We start from the raw sequence: 19540 nt of genomic DNA, 5'->3' as shown, positions 1-19540 counted from the left end.
AAATTTCATCTCATACTACTGTGATCCTCTGTGATCCTCCATTTACCAGCCTTTAAACCCTCCACTTGCTGAGATGCTCCTGTTCTGGAGCTTTCAACCTAGCTGAGCATCCTCTGCCATCTCCCACAGGTGTTGTAATTCTCCTTTTAAACATCACCACCTCAGGCCCTTCCCCATCCAGGAAAGGGAACAATCCAAAGTTGCACCCAATAACCTTAACCACCCTCAAAGTTTGATTTTTTTTTTTTACAATTTACTATTTAACAATAACATATAATACTATCTAAGTTCTTCTAACGTCTTTAAGCAGTTACTGCTTGTTGTCTTTTGTTTGGGGGCCACATCCGGTAATGCTCAGGGTGTGGCTCTTCTGGTTTTTAGAGGACCATATGGGATGCCAGGAATGAAACCCGGGTCCGCCACGTGCAAGGCAGGATGGAACCTGGGTCTCGCTACCTGCTGTACGACTGCTCCGGCCCCTGCTTGTTGTCGGTCTTTTGGTCACAGAACTACAACTCCCTTTGGGACAATTCTGTACCGTTGTACCCAAAAGTGTCGAGTAAGCGTTCAATCAAATATGTCCTTGGAGATACCGTAAAGATAGTACAGCAGGCAGGGCAACGGCGTTTGCCTTGCACGCTGCCGACCAGGGTTCAATCCCCGGGACCCCCATGTGGTCCCCGGATGCCACCAGGAGTAATTCCTAAGTGCAGAGCCAGGAGTAAGCCCGAGCACACAGGGTATGGCCCAAAAATAAATAAATAAATAAATAAATAAATAAATAAATAAATAAAAATAAAAAGCCCAAGGAAAGATTTAGAATGTCTGACAACATACTCGGCCCTGAAACCATAGGGACTGAGTTTGACTCAATCTAGTCAGAGCAAAGAAGCATTCGATAGTCACTATTTGTTATTTCCTCATCCATTCTAAACATACCCGACTTAAAGCATCTTTTTTTTGTTTGTTTGTTTAGTTTCTTGGGTCACACCCGCCCGGCGATGCACAGGCTTTGCACTCAGGAATTACTCCTCGGGGTACCATATGGGATGCTGGGAATCAAACCCGGGTCGGCCGCGTGCACGGCAAACGCCCTACCCGCTGTGCTATCGCTCCAGCCCCGACTTAAAGCATCTCTACGCAGGGCTTTGGACCTGTTCTGCTTTCACCAAAAAAAAAAAAAAAAATTGATTTAAAAAGGAAACTATGAATATTCCTTTTTGGAAAACCAACTGCGGCACGCCCATTCTGGATTTCAGGACGCCTCCATTGGGTCTCCGAGAAGTGGAATGACACCGCGCGGTCCCGCCCCTTCCGGTGACCCCCTCCTCCCTGCCCAAGGCCGGAAGTCTGAGACCCGGAACCCCCGCCCGGCCCGGCCCCCGCGTCCGCGCGTAGCTTACGTAAAGCGTGTGGGGTTTCACGACAGCGCAGGCCCCACCCCTTTGGCCACATGTCGCGCAAGGCCTTCCCGTCGGACTCCGCGCCACGGCCGCGAACTGCTTTACGAGCCCGGAGAGGCGCCGCCCCGCCTCCTGTCGGCCTTCTCGCCGCCCGCCCCCTCCCGGCTGCGCGTCTCCCCGCCCGACGAGCCCGCTCTAGTCACGTGATTGCCTCATCCGGGTCCTTTGCGTTCTCGCTCCCTCTCCCAACATGGCGGCCTCAGGTGAGTGAGCGGCCGAGCGCGGGCCGGGCCGGGGCTCCGAGACCGGCCTGCGGGCCGGATCCGCCGGCCCCCCGGCGCCGGGGCGCGGGCAGCCGCGCTGCCCGCTCGGGCCGCGGGGGTCGCGGCAGGCGGGCGGCCAGGCCGGGCCGGGCCGGCGCCTCGGGATGTCTGGGGGGGAGGGGAAGGTGTCCTCGTCCCCTCCCCCCGCACCTTTTCGCCCGGTCGGCGCGGGGCTGGCGTGGGCCGCGGGGGTGGGCTCCGGCGCGGGGCGGGCGCAGGGGGCGCCGCCGAGGGGGCTGCAGGAGGCGGGAGGCCGCCTCGGGAGACGCGAGGCGCCGCGCCGCGTGGAGGGAGGAAGGAGGCGGTTGGCGCGCGGACGGGCGCACGCGGGGCGCGGGGCTGCGGGGCGCGAGGCCGTTTGCGGGCAGCGGCGGCGGGGGTGGCGGGGGGGGGGCAGTTAGAACGCGGGCGGCGGCGCGCGTGCGCGCGGGGAGCGGCCGGCCCGGCCGCCGGCGGCCGCCTTCCGAGCACGCGCCAGGAGCCCAGATGGGGAGGCATCGCACGCGCCCGGGGCGGCGAGCTTTTGTGCCGCCGCAACTTTCTGCACTTTACTAGCCGGAAGCGTGGCCCCGGGGCCTCTGCTCTCGCCAGGGCCGCTGTTTTGGGGGCGGGGGCGGGACTGGAGCGGCCCGAGTTAGGTGGGGGGTGGGGAACCCAATGTGGTGGCGCCCACGTGTTGGAGAGGAAGCAAAGGTGGAGACCCGAATGCTTAGAGGGTTTTGGTTTCTTGTTTATTCTTTCCCCTTTAGCATATCTGTAACTGAACCACAACCAAATGCCAGGCACGGGGCTGAAATATGTTTATATATGAAATATATATATGAAATGGTGACTAAGATCACATTTCATGACAGCTTCCATTTTGGTCGCATTTTTGGTAGCTCCGTTGATCGGGCTTGGCTTTGTTTGTTTTAGATAATTGCACAACTGTTTAGCACCTTGAAGCCTGGGAACAGTGCGGGTGCCTTAAGAAGAAACCGTTCTGGGCATCGTTTTGTAGCGGTGTGGTCTCCGTTTGGGGCATAACTTTTTTTATAACAGAACCCAAACGAACGTTTTGGAAAACGTTTTGTTGGACCACTGCTGTCCCTGGACGCTTATCCCTACCAATAATTTTTGTTTTGTGTTACTACATTGACAAAGGGTTACGTGTCTCTTTGGAAAATATTGCAGGAATTGAGGTGCCTTTGAACATAATTGGTGCGCTTTTGACTTAGAACAAATAATAAGCGAGTGTTCTGTTGAACTCTCTTAGGATCATTTAGGCATGTGGTAGCACTACCAACCGTCTCCGTCATTCAGATTTCAAAATTTCATACTGGAAATTTTTTATTCAACGTCACACTGCTTGCAAGTGCCAATGCAGGGTCCAATGAAATCTTTGATCAGCATGGAGATAGCTGGGTTGCTTGTCATTGTAATGCGATGCTGGGCTTTATCTAAAACAGTTCTTGTTGGCCTGGGCTTGCTAATTGCTGCCTTACATTCACTTTCTCCAGAGTTTTTGTAAAATTTTGAGAGGTGTAGAAAATGGTTTGGGTTTTTTGTTTTGTTTGGGGGCTGCACAGTGGCTGGTTCCGAGGCACCGTACAGGGTGCCAGAGATCCAACCCTGGTCTGCTGCGTGCCAGCCAGGCAACCCTACCTGCAGTGCTCTCTCTCCTGCCCCCTAGGTGTTAGAAATGTTCCTAATCTGCTTTTCATTTTAGAGAATGAAATCCAGACTGAGTAAAGGGTCTGGTTAGTGATGGGGAGTTTTGTGCTAGTACTTTCTCTGCGTGGCTGGGTCTCCTGTCACATGTTCCATAAGTCTTTTTCGTGTGTGTGTGTGTGTGTGTGTGTAAGGGTTACTGTACTCTATTGTGAGCATCAGGTTCCAGCTGATGAACTTGGGGTTTTTTGTTTTGTTTCTTTTTGGGTCACACCTAGCAATGCACAGGTGTTACTCCTGGAGCTGCTCAGGGGACCATATGGGATGCTGGGAATCGAACCCAGATCGGCCACGTGCAAGGCAAACGCCCTACCTGCTGTACTATCACTCCAGCCCCCAGCTGATGAATTTGGGAGATTTACCATATTCCTTTTTCCACTTTGAATCATTTTTTTTTTTTTTGGTCACACCCAGCGATGCTCAGGGGTTGCTCCTGGCTTTGCACTCAGGAATTACTCCTGGCAGTGCTTGGGGGACCATATGGAATGCCGGGGATCGAACCCGGGTCGGCCGCGTGCAAGGCAAACGCCCTACCCACTGTGCTATCGCTCCGGCCCCCCACTTTGAATCTTTTCCAGTCTTTGACCAATATTCCCAAATAGTGTTGTAGTGAAGGAAACAGAACTGTTTCCAGTATACTTACTTGATGCCGTGTCATACTGAAAATGGATCTTATGTTTATGTACATAGACACTTTTTTGTAAGAAGATGTTTAAATTTTGTCATAGACCTTTGTTAGATGGATTTTTTTTCCATTTGCAACAATACCATATCAGTTACTAACCTTCAAGAACAAATGACCCCGCATTGGCTACTGAATCTGCTCTCTTTGACTTCGGGAAATCAGTGTTTGATGCAGATGAACGTTTTTTAAATTAAAATGCTTTAAAACTGGGAATTAAGTGCAGTCATCACACAGCCTTCCGTTTGTGTAGCACTTTTTTAAATGCCATCAGAGGACCAGGCATAGCACAGTGGACTTTGGGCCTATTTTGCATGTTGGACGTGCAGGTTGGATCCCTGGCACTGGCACTGCCTGGTTCCCTGAGAACCATTGAAAGCGAGGCCTAAGCACAGAGCTGGCTGTGGCCTCCCAAAATGGTGTTGTATGTTAGTGACATTTTTATAGGGAAAGTGGTTTCCAATGGTGGTTTTCACACAGTGTTTACCTTAAAAGTTTTAGTTGCCATTAAAGTACGACTCTAGAGAGTAAAAGTAAGACATGGAATTTCTAAATATTACCTAAAATATATTACGCATTTTTTTTTAAAGATTTGAAGTGTAATTGTGTATGATTTGAGATGAAAAATACATTCGATCTCAAATCCTCGAGTTCTCTTCCTGGTTTTGAAGGAAGCAGTTAACTTCAGAGGTGTTTTTTTTTTTTTTTTTTTTTTTTTTTTGCTTTTTGGGTCACACCCAGCAATGCACAGGGGTTACTCCTGGCTCATGCACTCAGGAATCACCCCTGGCGGTGTGCAGGGGACCATATGGGATGCTGGGATTCGAACCCGGGTCGGCCGCGTGCAAGGCAAACGCCCTACCCGCTGTGCTATCACTCCAGCCCCTGAATTTTATAGCTCTTTTTCAAAACTCAGAGCTTTTGTCTAATAGTTCGCTGGTGTAGATGATCAAGTGAGTGTAAGGGAAAGGCATTGTGGCATATTCCTCAGCTTGTGTTAAAATGAAGTTAGACGTAGAATAGCAAAGAAGTCATATAACTGAAAACAGGGTGGGGCTGGTGCAGTTTTATTGGCCCTGGTAGCCTTATTCTCACTGTAGTACAGTGAAGATGAGTCTTCTCAACACAGTGATGCATTGTATCAAACACAGATGTGGGTCCAGAGAGATAGTATAGGGTCCACGATTCCTTTGTTTAAGGAAATATTTATTAATTGCTGAATAGTTTTTCTTTCTGGATAGACTGGTGCATCCCAAAATAAAACTTTACCCATTGGCATCCATTTCTCCTCTACAACCTCTGGTGTTTTTTTTTTTCCCAGTCAGAGCAGTTCATACAAATGGACTATTCTATACATGGACTTTCATCACTAGCTTCTTTCACGTATCATCGCTCAATCTGTGTTGTAGGATGCATGTATACCTTTTTTTTAATTGGCAAATCCATGCATGTCTAGTTTTGAGTTGGCTCAATCCTGTTTAAGCTAGAGCTAAGGATGAGATAGATACAGAGTGCCGGGGAATCAAACCCAAGTTAGCCACATACAAGACAAGCACCCTGTCCTCTCCTATCTCTCCAACCCCAGTAAAATACCCTGAAGAGTTGATAAACCCATAAAATGGGCCAGATCTGGCAAAGATGTGAAATTACGAGGCTTTTTTTTTTTTTTTTTTTTTTTGGTCACACCCAGCAGTGCTCAGGCGTTACACCTGGCTTTGCACTCAGGAATTACTCCTGGTGGTGCTTAGGGGACCATATGGGATTCCAGGGATCGAACCCGGGTTGGCCGCGTGCAAGGCAAACACCCTACCTGCTGTGCTATCGCTCCGGCCCATGAAGCTTAATACTTGACATCACTTCATTGCAGTATTGAGCTACATAAATTCCCGTTCCTAAATAAGAGATACAAGTTTAATGGGTGAAGTAGGGCTCTGCCGTACAAGAATTAAGCTTTACTCATGCTTGAAGGCATATAATGTTTTGAAGTTAATTAGCAGCCAGCTATAAAGTTTGTCACCCCAATACCTGTCTGTTCTTTTATTGGTAATAAAATTGAGTAATAACATTCTGACAGCACTGGAAGTGTTTTATACATGCATTTTTGGTTTGTGGGGTGAGAAGCTCGCTGCTGGCATCTCAATCAGCAGAGACGAGAAAGGACAGACCCCATCATAAAGAATTACCAGCCCAAAATGTCTGGTTACAGAAATCAATTGTAAGCTGATTAGTTGTCTTGGGATGGGAGGGGAGGCTTAAATCGCTCCGTTGTAAACCCTGTTTATTAAGCCCACAAATAATTGTCTCAATTTAACAAGGACTTGTTCTGTGAGGTGTGGTTGATTAAACCATTTTAGCCAATTTACAATTTAAAGGAAAAGAGTTGGCCAGTTCTGTCTTTGTGGTAGGAAAACATTAAACAATGCTTAGCCTACCAAGAGAAGATGTTGAGATCCAACATGTAATGGGCAGAAATATTGTGGGGTCAGAGGAATAGAGGACTTAGGCAATACTGTTTCTGAATTACTGGAAGTAGTGGAGCAAACATGCCCGTTATGGCATTGCTGCTGTCCTCTTTAAGACTGGCTCCCTTTAAATCATCTGCTTCTGTTGTGACTGAATCCATGCTGCTAGTTGTAAAGAAACATCCATGTGTAGGAGAACTTGTCAGATCATTTCAGGTGAGGAGGGCACGCCCGCAGTGTTCAGGGGTTGCTCCTGGCAGTGGGAAGGAGGCCATGTGGGCTGGGGGATTAAACCTGGCGTCAGCCACATGCAAGGCAAGCACCCTTAAAGCTGTATAGGACCCGCCAACATCATTTGAAGATTTTAGAGGCTGGTGGGGGGGGGCATATGGAAGACATTCTAAAACTACAAATGCTTAGTGTTTTCAGTCATGATGTTTATCATTTTGAAATCTCAGATAGCCTTACAGGACAATGAGAGTCAAGGGGTAAGAGTTGAGAAACCCTGATCTTAAGCCACAATCAGAGCAAAGGGCAGATTGATTTCAGATTCTGCTAGTGGTAGTAGGTATCACTCCCAATGTATGGACTGACCACCAGACAGATGAATAAATAGGTAGATATTATTTGATGGTACTTGGCTAAGACCCATAAGAGTAAGGATCATTTCTTTCTGTCCTTGTTGAGGGATGTGTTTGAGTTTATTTCTAGCTTGGTGCTAGGGTGACCTTGTGCTGGGGGTGGAACCTGGACCTCCTGCTTGCAAGCCTGTGAGCTGACTCTCCCGCCCTAAGTAAGGGTCTTTAGGTAGCAGCAAGCTAGGTGCTGCTCATTAGATAGAAAAGAGTAAAACCTAATTATCAATAAGTATTCTGTGCCCTTTGTGTCTTTTAAAGATTAGTTTATTGAGATTTCCCTAAGGCCTTCCCATGTGAAATTAGGGGCAATATTCTAAAGACCGACCTCTGCGTCACATTTTTTTCAAAGCATAGAATAAGGCCAAAATATAACCTGGTTGGTCATAACTGATAACTTTGGGAGCAGGATTAGTTTTAAGTCACTTGAGAGAAGTGTGGAAATTTCGCATTCACGGCCATTTTTTTTTTCTGTATTATTGCAGCCAAGTTCATCTGATTTGCACATTGAGACCATAATACGTCAGGTGCATATTGTGTCCAGAAGGCTGTCCATAACATTCATAGCAAACAGGTCATCTTCATTTCCTGAAAGTTGGATTTTAAAAGAAAGGCAGGTACCAACTGAGAGCAACCTTCAATTAAACAGTGCATCGAGTTCCAGATTCTTAGTCCTCTTGGATTGAAAGTTAAATGAGAATTGTAACATGGAGGAGCAACTCAGGATTATAAAAGCTATGAAAATGATATTTCAACAAAGCTGCTTGACTTTTTTCTTATGTAGTGGCTGCTCTCAGGGGCCAGTTCTAGAAGGCAATTAGTCCTTTCTGCTCTTCTGCCTTAGCTGCTGATTGGTGCCATCTCAGAAGTTCTGAGGACTAGATAGTTAAAGAACCAAGGTTAGTCTGCTAATTGGAGGTTCCTAAGGATTTTGTGTTGGTTCTTAGGAATTTTTGTTTTCCCTTTAGTATCAAATCTCAACTATCTTATATTAAGATAGGTGTGAAGAGATTAGATCAGCTGTGTATAAAATCTGATCATTTGCATTTCTTTTGTTTTTGGGCCACACCCAGTGCTCAGGGACCACTCCTGGCCAGGCTCAGGGGACCATACGCAGTGCCGAGGAATCGAACCTGGGTTGGCTGTGTGCAAGGCAAGCAACCTACCCACAGTATTCTTTCTTGGGCCCATAAAGTCTGACCACTTGAACACTTTGCAAATGATAGTACGTTTTTCCATGGTTGCAATAAATTGCCACAGAATTAGTATAATAACTGCTTCGAGGCTGGATTTCTGTAGGAAGAGCCTCAGAGTTGGTTTTCAAAGCCCTAAGTTAAATTCTAGTTCTGCCATCTGTAATATGTTCAGCATAGTCATATACCTCTCAAACTTAAAGTCTCATTTAAGTCTAAAAATTTAGTTTTCTTCTCTATAAATTGATAGTAATGGTTCCTACCTCTGGTTATTTTAATTAGTATCAAGTTCAAAAAATGTCATAAGAATGTTAAGGATATAGATTTTATTAATTTTCCTTCTTTATATACCAAAGTAATGAGGGTATTCGACCTGTTTTAAATACAGCAATTGTTCAATTAAAAATCTCTAATATGAGTGAGTTTAATGGTAAATATAGGTTCCCACACACTCTCAGTCTTCCTAAAGGGGGGGTACTGTTGGGCAAGCTTCTTGACCCTTCTCTATAATCTCTACTGTATTTAAACCAAAGGGATTTGCATAATACACATTCTGCAAGTTTTTAATTTTTATTTACTATTGTATTTTCCTTTTGTGTTTTCGCATAGTAATCCTTTATATAAATGTGCCATAATTCAGTTCTTTTTGATGCTTTTTATTTACTAAAATGTTCAGTATGGTAAATATCTGGGTAATTATAACTAATCTTTCCCTTTGCCTTTTTAAAACAGCAAAAAAGAAGAATAAGAAGGGGAAGACTATCTCCCTAACAGACTTTCTGGCCGAGGATGGAGGCACTGGTGGAGGAAGTACCTATGTTCCCAAACCAGTCAGCTGGGCTGATGAAACAGACGACCTGGAAGGAGATGGTAATTGCTCTCACGTTTCTTGGGGGGAATTTTTGGTATTTCCTCTACAAATCCCATTCCATAATAATATTTCACACCTGTAAATTAAAAACGACATACTCATTTGTAGAATCTGAAATTTTTAACTTGTGGGGGAAGGCACACCTGTGTCCTCTGGCTCTTCCCTCGGGAATCACTCCTGGCAGTACTCGGGGCCATATGGGATGCCAGGGCTGGAACCCTGGTCGCCCTGTGCAAGGCAAATGCCCTGACTACTGTACTATTGAACCGGCCCCTGTTCTCTTTCTTTTTAGTAGATTCCCCAACATCGCTTACTGAGCACAGCCATGTGTTAGTTCTGACTTACAGATTTACACTTTTCTTCAGCTACTAGCCACCTTTTTCTTCATTTAAAAAAGTACTAGATTAGGGGCTGGAGTGATAGCACAGCGGGTAGGGCGTTTGCCTTGCACGCGGCCGACCGGGGTTCGATTCCCAGCATCCCATATGGTCCCCTGAGCACCGCCAGGAGTAATTCCTGAGTGCAGAGCCAGGAATAACCCCTGTGCATCGCTGGGTGTGACCCAAAAAGCAAAAAAAAAAAAGTACTAGATTAGCTCCCATTTAGGACTAAAATTCTAAAGTGTCCTCGTGAAGCAGTTTCATAGTATAATGTGTAAGCCATTTGTACAAAGTGGAGAGCTAATTCATTTTAGGAGATAGTAGTGTGAAGTCAGGGTTTCCTTGTGTAAATAAAATGGGTTGAAAAGAATCAGAGATGGCTGGAGCGATAGCACAGCAGGGAGAGCATTTGCCTTGCATGCAGCCTACCCAGGTTCGATCCTCGGCATCCCATAGGGTCCCTGAGTACCATCAGGAGTAATTCCTGAGTGCAGACCGATTTTGTGATAGTTATGGTAGGAAGGTACAGAAGAGCCATTGGGGCTGTGTATCTTTAGGATGTCAGTAGTAGCTCAGAACAGAATTCTGTTAGGTAAGACAAATGTTAAGCATCATCCTTTTTTTATGGGTCACACCCAGCGATGCTCAGGGATTACTCCTGACTCTTCATTCCTGGTGGTGTTCAAGAATAGCCCTCTTCCCACTGGGCTATCATCTCTCCAGCCCCCGAACATTCATCTTTAATTGCTTTCTGAAGAATGCTCTTTTATAGGACTGGAGTGATAGCACAGCAGGTAGGGCGTTTGCCTTGCACGCGGCTTACCCAGGTTCAATACCTTCATTCCTCTCAGAGAGCCTGGCAAGCTACCCGTGGCGTATTCGATATGCCAAAAACAGTAACAACAAGTCCCACAATGGAGATGTTACTGGTGCGTGCTCGAGCAAATCAGTGAACAATGGGACTCCAGTGCTTTTTTATGACCTGTTTTTAGGGCACTTCTTAATTTTTCCCCTTTTTTGGGGGGGGGAGGGTGGGTCACACTGGGCTGTGCTCTTGGCTCTGCACTCAGGAATCACTCTTAAGAGGCAAGTGCCCTACCTTCTGTATTTTGCTCTACTCCCCCCACACACCTTTTTTCTTTTACTTTTAGACACTGACTTACAGTTAATCATAGGATTTATGACCTATTTTCATTAAAAAGTTAAAAGTCGGGTGTCAGAGCACTACTACAATGGTAGGGGGCTGGTCTTGCGCATGGCCGACCCAGGTTGAATTCCCAGCATCCCATATGGTCCCAAGCATTGTTAGTGTGGCCCACTGCCTACCCACCACCACCACCACCCCCCAAAAAAATAATAATAAAAGTCATGCACGTTATACTTTGCATAAATGTTAAGACCTAAAGTACAAGTTCAAACTGTTTCTGGCTGGACTTTTCTTTCTCATGCCTTTACAACAGTACTTAACAGTTGCATGCATCCTCTTACTCCATACCAAGAGTAATGGAAGTCTCCTCTACTTACTTGCATCTTTCACTGCTTTTCTAGTTTCAACTACTTGGCACAGTAACGATGATGACGTGTACAGGGCACCTCCAATTGACCGTTCCATCCTGCCCACTGCTCCACGGGCTGCTCGGGAACCCAATATCGACCGGAGCCGTCTTCCCAGATCTCCACCCTATACTGCTTTTCTTGGGAACTTACCCTACGATGTGACAGAAGACTCCATCAAGGAATTCTTTAGAGGATTAAATGTAAGTGTAAAGGTCCTGCAACAAGTTGTTGATTATTGGCATCTTGGTAGTGGCTGTCACTGGAAGATTCTGAAATACTGTCTAGATATAGGGGAAAAGGTATATAATTGATAAATTGGTGATTTTAGGTCTTTTGATTGTTCTTACCCATTGCCAATCAAATTTAACAGAGTTAACAGCACCTTATTGGTATAGAAAAAGTCTAAAAAATTCTATACTCATTGGGGCTGGAGCAATTGCACAGCGGCTAGGACATTTGCCTTGCACGCGGCTGTCCGGGTTCGATTCCCAGCATTTCATATGGTCCCCCGAGCACCGCCAGGAGTAAGTCCTGAGTGCAGAGCCAGGAGTGACCCAAAAAGAAAAGAAAAAAAAAACAACTTAAGAGTGCAGAGCCAGATAGAAGATAGCACAGTAGGTAAGGCACTTGCCTTGCACACAGTAGACCCTGGTTCAGTCCGTGCCATATCCATTCCCCTGAGCACTACTGGTTGTGGCCCCCAAATTTAAAAACCTTAAGGTGCTATCCCATGGGATATCGATAGATGTCAAGAGGCCCTGAACTTGATCTCTCACACCATAAATGACTCCAGGGGATAGCCCCCACAGTGCCACCCCGCTGTCACCCCATCGTGTAGGACACAGATCACCACTGGGAATTGCCTCTATGCCTGTGTATATCATTTTCCCCCTTCTTCCCGAGTCCAGGTGTTCCTGGGTTTAATGCCCATTGCCCTTGGGCCCAAGCATTGAACTGTCTGATCCAGTCGGCATGTCACTAGGAGCGGCTCTAGTCCCCTCAGCATTGCTTGGAAGCCCTTCCTTAGGGTCTGTTATCTATAACTAGTCACTCGGTTTTGTCAGTGTTTTGTTTTATTTGGTGTTGGGGGCAGGGGTTGAGCTTCAGACTTTGTCCATGATAAACGTGTACTCTACCGCTTCAGGTATCTCTAGGCTCCTTCTTTGCATGTGTGAGTCCTGGTTATTCATTTTGGGCAAAGGGAGGGACCTCACTCTTGTAAGTAATGCTCAGGGATTACTTCTGATAGGGCTGGGTAACTTACATGGTGCCAGGGATCAGACCGGGATCAGCTGCATGCAAAGCAGGTTCTTTATCCTCACACTTTCCATCTCTGGGTGAGCCCTGGTTTTGATTCCTCACCCCACATGAGTTCCTGAGCACCATTGAGTGTGGGGGACTTACCTCTCCCCATCAAAAAACTAGGAGAAAGAATGGGCCAGGAGTGTAATTTAGTAATTTGCTCCAGATGGTTAAAGTCCAAGGTTCCAAACCCAAACACTTCAAAAAAGTAATTAGAAATATGTATTAAAACCAATGATGATACACGCATTAAAAACTGAAAAATAATGAGTCGGCTGCTTTTCATTGGATAACCCCTAAATACTAGAGCTATGGAGGACAAAAGTCAGATATGAGGAAACTGAGCTTCTTTACTTTTGTCTTATGGTGTAAGTTCATATATTTTGTTTTGGGGGCACCTTTGGCAATGCCCATTGGTTACTCCTGGTCTGTGCTCAAGAGATCATATGGGACACAAGGGATTAAACCTAAGATGCGAACAATTTAAGTGCCCTTAGCTGTACTATCTCTCCAGTCCTATATCTTTATGTGGGCTTTTTTGTTTTTTTGTTTTGTTTTGTGACTTTTTGGGTCACACCCAACAATGCTCAGGAATTACTCCTGGCTCTGCACTCAGGAATGACTCCTGGCAGTGCTTAGGGGGGACTGTATGGAATGCCAAGGATCAAACCCAGGTTGACTGCATGCAAGGCAAACCCCTCCACTGTGCTGTCACTCTGGCCCCTCCAGCTCCATATCTTTAAAAATTGATAAGATTTCATCAGGAACTGTGGAATCTCTTTTGGAGATAATCAGTTTCTTAGGAATCTTCAAAGATATTTATGGTATGTTGGAATGTGTTGCAATGAAAAGATTATTTAAAAGGAAAATATTTTTGTTTACTCCTTCAGATCAGTGCGGTGCGTTTGCCACGTGAACTCGGCAATCCAGACAGGTTGAAAGGTTTTGGTTACGCGGAGTTTGAAGACCTGGATTCCTTGCTCAGTGCCCTGAGCCTCAATGAAGAGGTAAAGAAAATATGGTTGGGGAGCGGGAGAGGTGAGAGCTTTAAAATATGTTTATCAGATTTTTGTTTTGTTTCATTTGGGGCTCCTAGCTAGCTGGCTGTCCTCCGCTTACAACCCGTTCCATACTCAGGGATGAGACCCCCGGTTGGGTGCAGTACAAGCAGCCTATGCAACCATTACACTCTCTCTCATCCCCTCAGTGGATACTGCAGGCATTCCAGTATTTAGAAAAGGAAATCCTGGATTATTGAACGATCTTAACAGTTCACCGTCGAGCAAATCACACCTCACCTCCACAAGTAAAACCAGCCGAAGTATTTTAGGAAGGACCTTGGGTGGGGAGTGTGGGAGGAGCCCGTCACGGCAGGTCGTGGTGGAGCTGTGCATTGGTTCCCTTAGGCATTGACTTCACTGAGCAAAGTCTCGTTGAACAGTTACCAAAAGTTTCGAGAAGTTCCAGTGATTTGAGTAATGTGGTTTTTTTGTACTTCGGGTGTGGGGCACAAAGTTTGGGGACTCCATACACCTAGCTGTCATTAGGGCTTATTCCTGCCTCTGTGCACTCCTGGTGGGAACATATGGGGGTACCAGTGATTGAATCCATGTTGCCTCATAAGAGTAACTTGCCTGTTATTCTATCTCTGGCCCTTATTCTTTTAAGAGGTTTCAGGTGCACTTCTCATTAGGATGTCATTGAAAGAACCTTCCATAGGAGTACTCAGTCCTGCTATTCTAGACTCTGCCCATACATGTTCTTCTGTTCAGACACACGCAGTTCATAGAGAGCTGTTAGTATTAGATGGTGGGGGCAACCCAATTGTAATAGTTCTTTATTACTCTAGTGCTTTAGTGGATCTTGGGGTAATCCTAGGAAAAGATACTTGCATCTATTTTGTTCGGTTTTGGTTATTTAACTTCAATTCCAGTAAACATATTCCCCCTCCACTGTTGAGGCAATTTCTAATAGCATTGATGACATAACTTTATAATTCAGATTTTCCACTTGATGTGATTCAAATCACTCTCTCTTGAAACCAGAGAGCTAATATGGCAGTCAGGGTGTTTACCTTGCATGCATGCATTGCAGATTCAGTCCCGGGCACCACACATCATTCTCCCGCCCAGCTCCACCAGGAGTAAGCTCTGAGCATAGCAGGGTGTGGCCCGAAAACACGAATCATTCTCTTGAAATATTTTTCATTTCATAATGGGTGATCTCAACCATGATGATCTGCTTTATGTGAACTAGGGATAATTTCCAAAAAATAAACTGTATTATGTTGGCTGACTGGGGTAAGAAGTCTACACTGTTGTTGATTGCTGTTGCGATGTAATGAGCGGCTTTTTTTTTTTAATGAGTGTGAATCACCATGAGGTACAGTTACAGACTTAAACTTTTGGGCTTGAGTTTCAGTCATACAGTGGTCATGCCCATTCCTCCGCCAGTGCCCATTTTCCACCACCAATGGTCCCAGCATCCCTCCCACCACCCCCACCCCACCTCTGTGGCAGGGCATTCCCTTTTAAGCAGCACTTTTTTTTTTTTCTTTTTTGGGTCACACCCGGCAATGCACAGGGGTTACTCCTGGCTCTGCACTCAGGAATTACTCCTGGCGGTGCTCAGGGGACCATATGGGATGCTGGGAATCGAACCCGGGTCGGCTGCGTGCAAGGCAAACGCCCTACCCGCTGTGCTATTGCTCCAGCCCCCTTAAGCAGCACTTTTAATAGCACCAGGCATGGTATGGTCCGTGGTGTCCCAACAATCCGAGACTGTGCTGAGGGTTGGACTCTGTCTCCTGCATGAAAGGCAAATGCAGTACCACTGAGCCACATCCCCAGCCCTCATTAGACTAATTTGTAATTTATTCCAAGTAAGAAAAAGCTATAAAGTTACCTGATATTTGCTGGTTTAAAGTATTGTCATTATTGATCTACAGATAGTTCGTTTCTATTTAGTAAAGGACTTCTAGAATTACATTAAATACTAATACTTAATAAGTATTTGGAGACCAGGATGATAGTAGAGTGGGTAAGGCACTTAGCTTGTACGTGGCCAGCATGGGTTTGATTCCCAGCATCCCGTATGGTCCCTTGAGCCCTGCCCCCAGGAGTAAGCACAGAGCCCAGAGTAAGCCTTAAGCACAGCTGGCTATGGCCCAAAAATAACACCCCACCACCAAAAAATATATGTATGTGTGTATACATATATTCTGATGCTTAGTATAATTCTAGGTATTTTTAACTGAAATTCATTTGTTACACTTCAACAGTAGAGTCTATTTTGAATTGAGGGGGAAAGTAGCAATTAAATTAATTGGGTTCGGAGTATATAAACAGTGAAGTGGGAAAGAAAAGGAAAAGGGGTATCCTGGAAGAACAGATTTATCCAGAGGTTAAGAACTTGAGATTATAGAGACTGCAGGGGAGGGGAAGGAGGAAAGGAGGGGTGAGAGAGAGAAAAGCAAGATAGTTTTAATTGAATCTTAGGGAGGTACATGTTCAAGACAGAAAATAGGCTTCTCTAGAGTAAAGAGGGGGGAAGAGACAAGCAGGATTCACGAAGTTCAAGAGGGTGGGGAACAGGTATGGCAAAAAAAAAAACAGAAAACACAACACATGCTTAAGAGCAAGCTTAGAGATTGCTTTTTGCAACTTTGCTGTGCAGTAGTCAGGGTCCGTAAGTGTTTTGATATATGACTGCTTTGAACCCAAATTACCCTTTCATTGGACCAACTGCCTGGCAGTTACATTTTAGTTTTTTACACTTGACAATTCCTGTGGACCCTTTGAGAATTAATTTATTATTGTACTTTTAAAAATAGTGGGACATAGGGCCAAAAGTGTTCCTTGAGAGCAAAGCTAGGAATAAGCCCTGAGCACCTCCAGATGTTACCCCAGAAACGAGAGAGAAAGTGGGATAATGGGCCTGACTTGTTTAAGCCCAAGTGGAGTGTGCGTGTAAGGGACATTTCAGTTTTCAAATCCTCAGAATGGATTTTTTAGCCAACTATGATGAAAGTGTTGGCTAGTCTACAGTGTTTCTCCTTTATTTCCCGTGCTTCTGCTTTGCCCAGACGCTCAAGGTCACTCATGGGATTTGTGCATAATGGGGCAAAAGGTTGGTTAATATGGTCCTATGCTCTCAGTCTTTAGGTAACAGGAGAATTCGAGTGGACGTCGCCGACCAAGCACAGGATAAAGGTAGGGTTGATTTTTAAAAAACACAGAAGCAAGCCAGGGTGCCTAAAAGGGGAAAAAGTACCTTGCCATAGAGGCAGGCTGGCGGGGAGGAAATACGGATGTCAGTGGGGGGAGTGGGCTCTAGTGAAGGTATGTGTGTTCCAACGAGGTGGGACTGGAAATTGAACCGTGATAAAACGTATAACTCACTCTGATTCGATTACAAAAACTTGACTGCCTTTGTTATAATCCTAGGATGACAACATCAGAAATGACTTTTCTCAAAAAATTGTCATAGTGATGTATCTGAATTTAAAGTAGTTCGCAGCTATGACAGATTTTGCCCCTCTGAATGGTTTTGATGTTTGAGCAGTGTTTGAATGTTTGGTAACTGAAAGGGTCCATACCACAGGGCGGTCTTCCCACAACAGACTAGTGGGGCCAGGACGATAGTATGGGGAGGGTGGCATCCCATGGTCTCCCGAGCACCGCCAGGAGTAATTCCTGAGTGCAGCACCAGGAATAAGCCCTGAGCATCACTGGGTGTGACCAAAAAAGAAGGGGGGAAAAAAAAGCTAGTTATCCAACCAAAGTGTCATATTGACAATACAGCAGTCAAGGAAAATCTGATGATTCAAGCATATTGGACACAAACAAAACCTCAGTTGCTGTGTTTTGGTGAGCTTCTGGCCTACACGAAAGAATGACATAGGTCCTGGTCAGAGCAGTAGGAAAAAACTTGGAAGGCCCGTGATAGAGATGTGTTTGGGGAAGGGAGGGATGCTGTGCATGTGAGGACTGAAGCGCTAACTTGGGGCTGTTTCTGTTTTGTTTTTGTGTATCTGTAGACAGGGATGATCGTTCTTTTGGTCGAGATAGAAATCGGGATTCTGACAAAACAGACACAGACTGGAGGGCCCGTCCTGCTACAGACAGCTTTGATGATTACCCACCAAGAAGAGGCGACGACAGCTTTGGAGATAGTAAGTTCATTCATCAAGTTAGTTGTTCTGTGTTACGTAACAAGACAAGCACATTGGTAGGTAGATAATCAGTGCGGGGGGCGCTGGAGTGCATGTATGTAGCCAACTGGGTGTTCGATCCCTGGCAGCCCGTATGGCCCCCTGCACCCTGCCAGGGGTAACTCCTGAGCACCTCTTGAGCGTCACCCCAAAACAGAAATCAGTGGGTGCAGAAAAACATTTGGAAATGTCTTAAATTATACAGAAAAGAAACTTTTTGGAGATAATTATACATAAACCAAACTTGCTTATAAAGTATTTGTGCTAGAGCTAGTGCTACTAGTCACGAGCCCGAAAGATGATTATGCAAAGCTGGCAGCCCCACCCAGTAACACTGATTTACCAAGTTGTTTTCAAGTATTAAATGTGAACCACCAATTGTAGCGCGGTTGTCCCATTGTTCATCAGTTTGCTCAAGTGGGCACCAGTAATGTCTCCATTGTGAGACTTGTTACTGTTTTTGACATATCGAATACGCCACGGATAGCTTGCTGGGCACTCCAAGAGGGACAGAGGAATCAGCCCAGGTCGGCCTCGTGCAAAGCAAACCCCCTACCGGCTGTACTAACACTCCAGTCCACCAATTTAATTAAACACCAATCCACCAGTGTTCCCAGTTTCCCAGCCTGCCCTCTCACGTTAGAACACAAAGGCAAATGGGATTATCAGATCTTAGGAGGTCAATAAGAGTCAATTTGATAACTATTGTATCTCACACCAGAGATATTGCTGAAGTCATTGAGGATCTCCTGTGCTGGTTGGTGCTAGCTGAGCCTTCGCTGTTACTGTCTAGGCTTATTGAGCTTGAGCTTCTCAGCAACTTTTCCGTCAGATTTCCATGCTCCTGCTGACTGACGTGTCCATATGCCATAGATCTAGATCAGTTCTTGGCATTTTTGTGAGGTTCAGTTGTGGAGGTAGGCTATTTCGATATCGGGTTATTAGGTATAGCTGCAGGCTATTGTGCCTTTAGCGGGGCAGTAGAATCTGCCCACCCCCTTTCTGAGAAGCCCCAGAGTTCTCAGCCTGGACCATTCTACCCGGAAGGTTTCAGTGGTATTATATTCTTTTGGAGAATAGAAACTTGCTGGACTGTTTCTTTGCCAGCAAGATGGCAGTGGGGGGGAGTAAACCAGAGTTTGCTGTGGCAGTTCTCACGGCCCTGTTAAGAAGTTTCCAGCAAGATAGGCCCAGAAGATGGCTCTGTGGCTTAGACAACTTACAGGGCTAAGTATAAATAACCAAAACCTAATTGCATTAATAAACTCCAAGCACATTGGGGGCAGGGGGACCAAACCATGTCTTTGGGGGGCAGAGCAATAGTACAGCGGGTAGGGCTTTTGCTTTGCACACAGAAGATTCGGGTTCGATCCCTGGCATTCCATATGGTCTCCAAGCACCGCCAAGAATAATTCCTGAGTGCAGAGCCAGGAGATACCCTGAGCATCACCAGGTGTGACCCAAAAAAGCTCATGGGGTCAAGGGCCTCACCTGCAGTGCTCAGGGATCACTACTGGCAGACCCAGTTTTATAGAGGGGGGGGGCTGTTTTGGTTTGGGTTTTTTGGTCTGTGTCACACCCAGTGGTGCTCAGGACTTACTGCTCTTTGGCTCTGCTCTCAGGGATCACTTCTGGTGGTTTGGGGGAATCATGGATGCTGGGGATCAAACCCAGGTTGGCCATATGCAAGGCAAATGCCAAATGTCCTATAGCTCTGGCTCCCTCTACAAGCCTTTTGGGTAGGGCCACACCTAGTGGTGTTCTGGGGAGTCCCCGCTCTGTGCTCAGGGAACAAATCTGATTCCATAGT

At 45.9% G+C, this 19540-nt stretch overlaps 2 protein-coding genes across 3 annotated transcripts in view; one reads left to right on the top strand and one right to left on the bottom strand.

Moving 5' to 3' along the window:
- LOC101544919 (keratin, type I cytoskeletal 18-like) overlaps positions 1 to 1541 on the bottom strand; it is a 74165-nt gene extending 72624 nt beyond the window's left edge. The window contains exon 1 of the mRNA XM_055124583.1: positions 1404 to 1541. The gene's annotated coding sequence lies outside the window, so the exon portion shown is untranslated. The remainder of the gene's footprint in view (positions 1 to 1403) is intronic.
- The window catches only part of EIF4B (eukaryotic translation initiation factor 4B), a 31715-nt gene continuing 13689 nt past the window's right edge, over positions 1515 to 19540 (top strand). For both annotated transcript variants that reach the window (XM_055126963.1, XM_055126962.1), the window contains exons 1-6: positions 1515 to 1666; positions 9141 to 9278; positions 11208 to 11416; positions 13409 to 13525; positions 16675 to 16729; positions 17557 to 17691. In XM_055126963.1, coding sequence (XP_054982938.1) covers positions 1654 to 1666; positions 9141 to 9278; positions 11208 to 11416; positions 13409 to 13525; positions 16675 to 16729; positions 17557 to 17691 — 667 coding nt within the window. In that variant the 5' untranslated portion in view covers positions 1515 to 1653. The remainder of the gene's footprint in view (positions 1667 to 9140; positions 9279 to 11207; positions 11417 to 13408; positions 13526 to 16674; positions 16730 to 17556; positions 17692 to 19540) is intronic.

Source organism: Sorex araneus, chromosome 2, assembly GCF_027595985.1.
Source record: "Sorex araneus isolate mSorAra2 chromosome 2, mSorAra2.pri, whole genome shotgun sequence".
NCBI classification, from domain to species: domain Eukaryota; kingdom Metazoa; phylum Chordata; class Mammalia; order Eulipotyphla; family Soricidae; genus Sorex; species Sorex araneus.
Note: the sequence above shows the minus strand (reverse complement) of the source record. Positions and strands in the feature narration are given on the sequence as shown.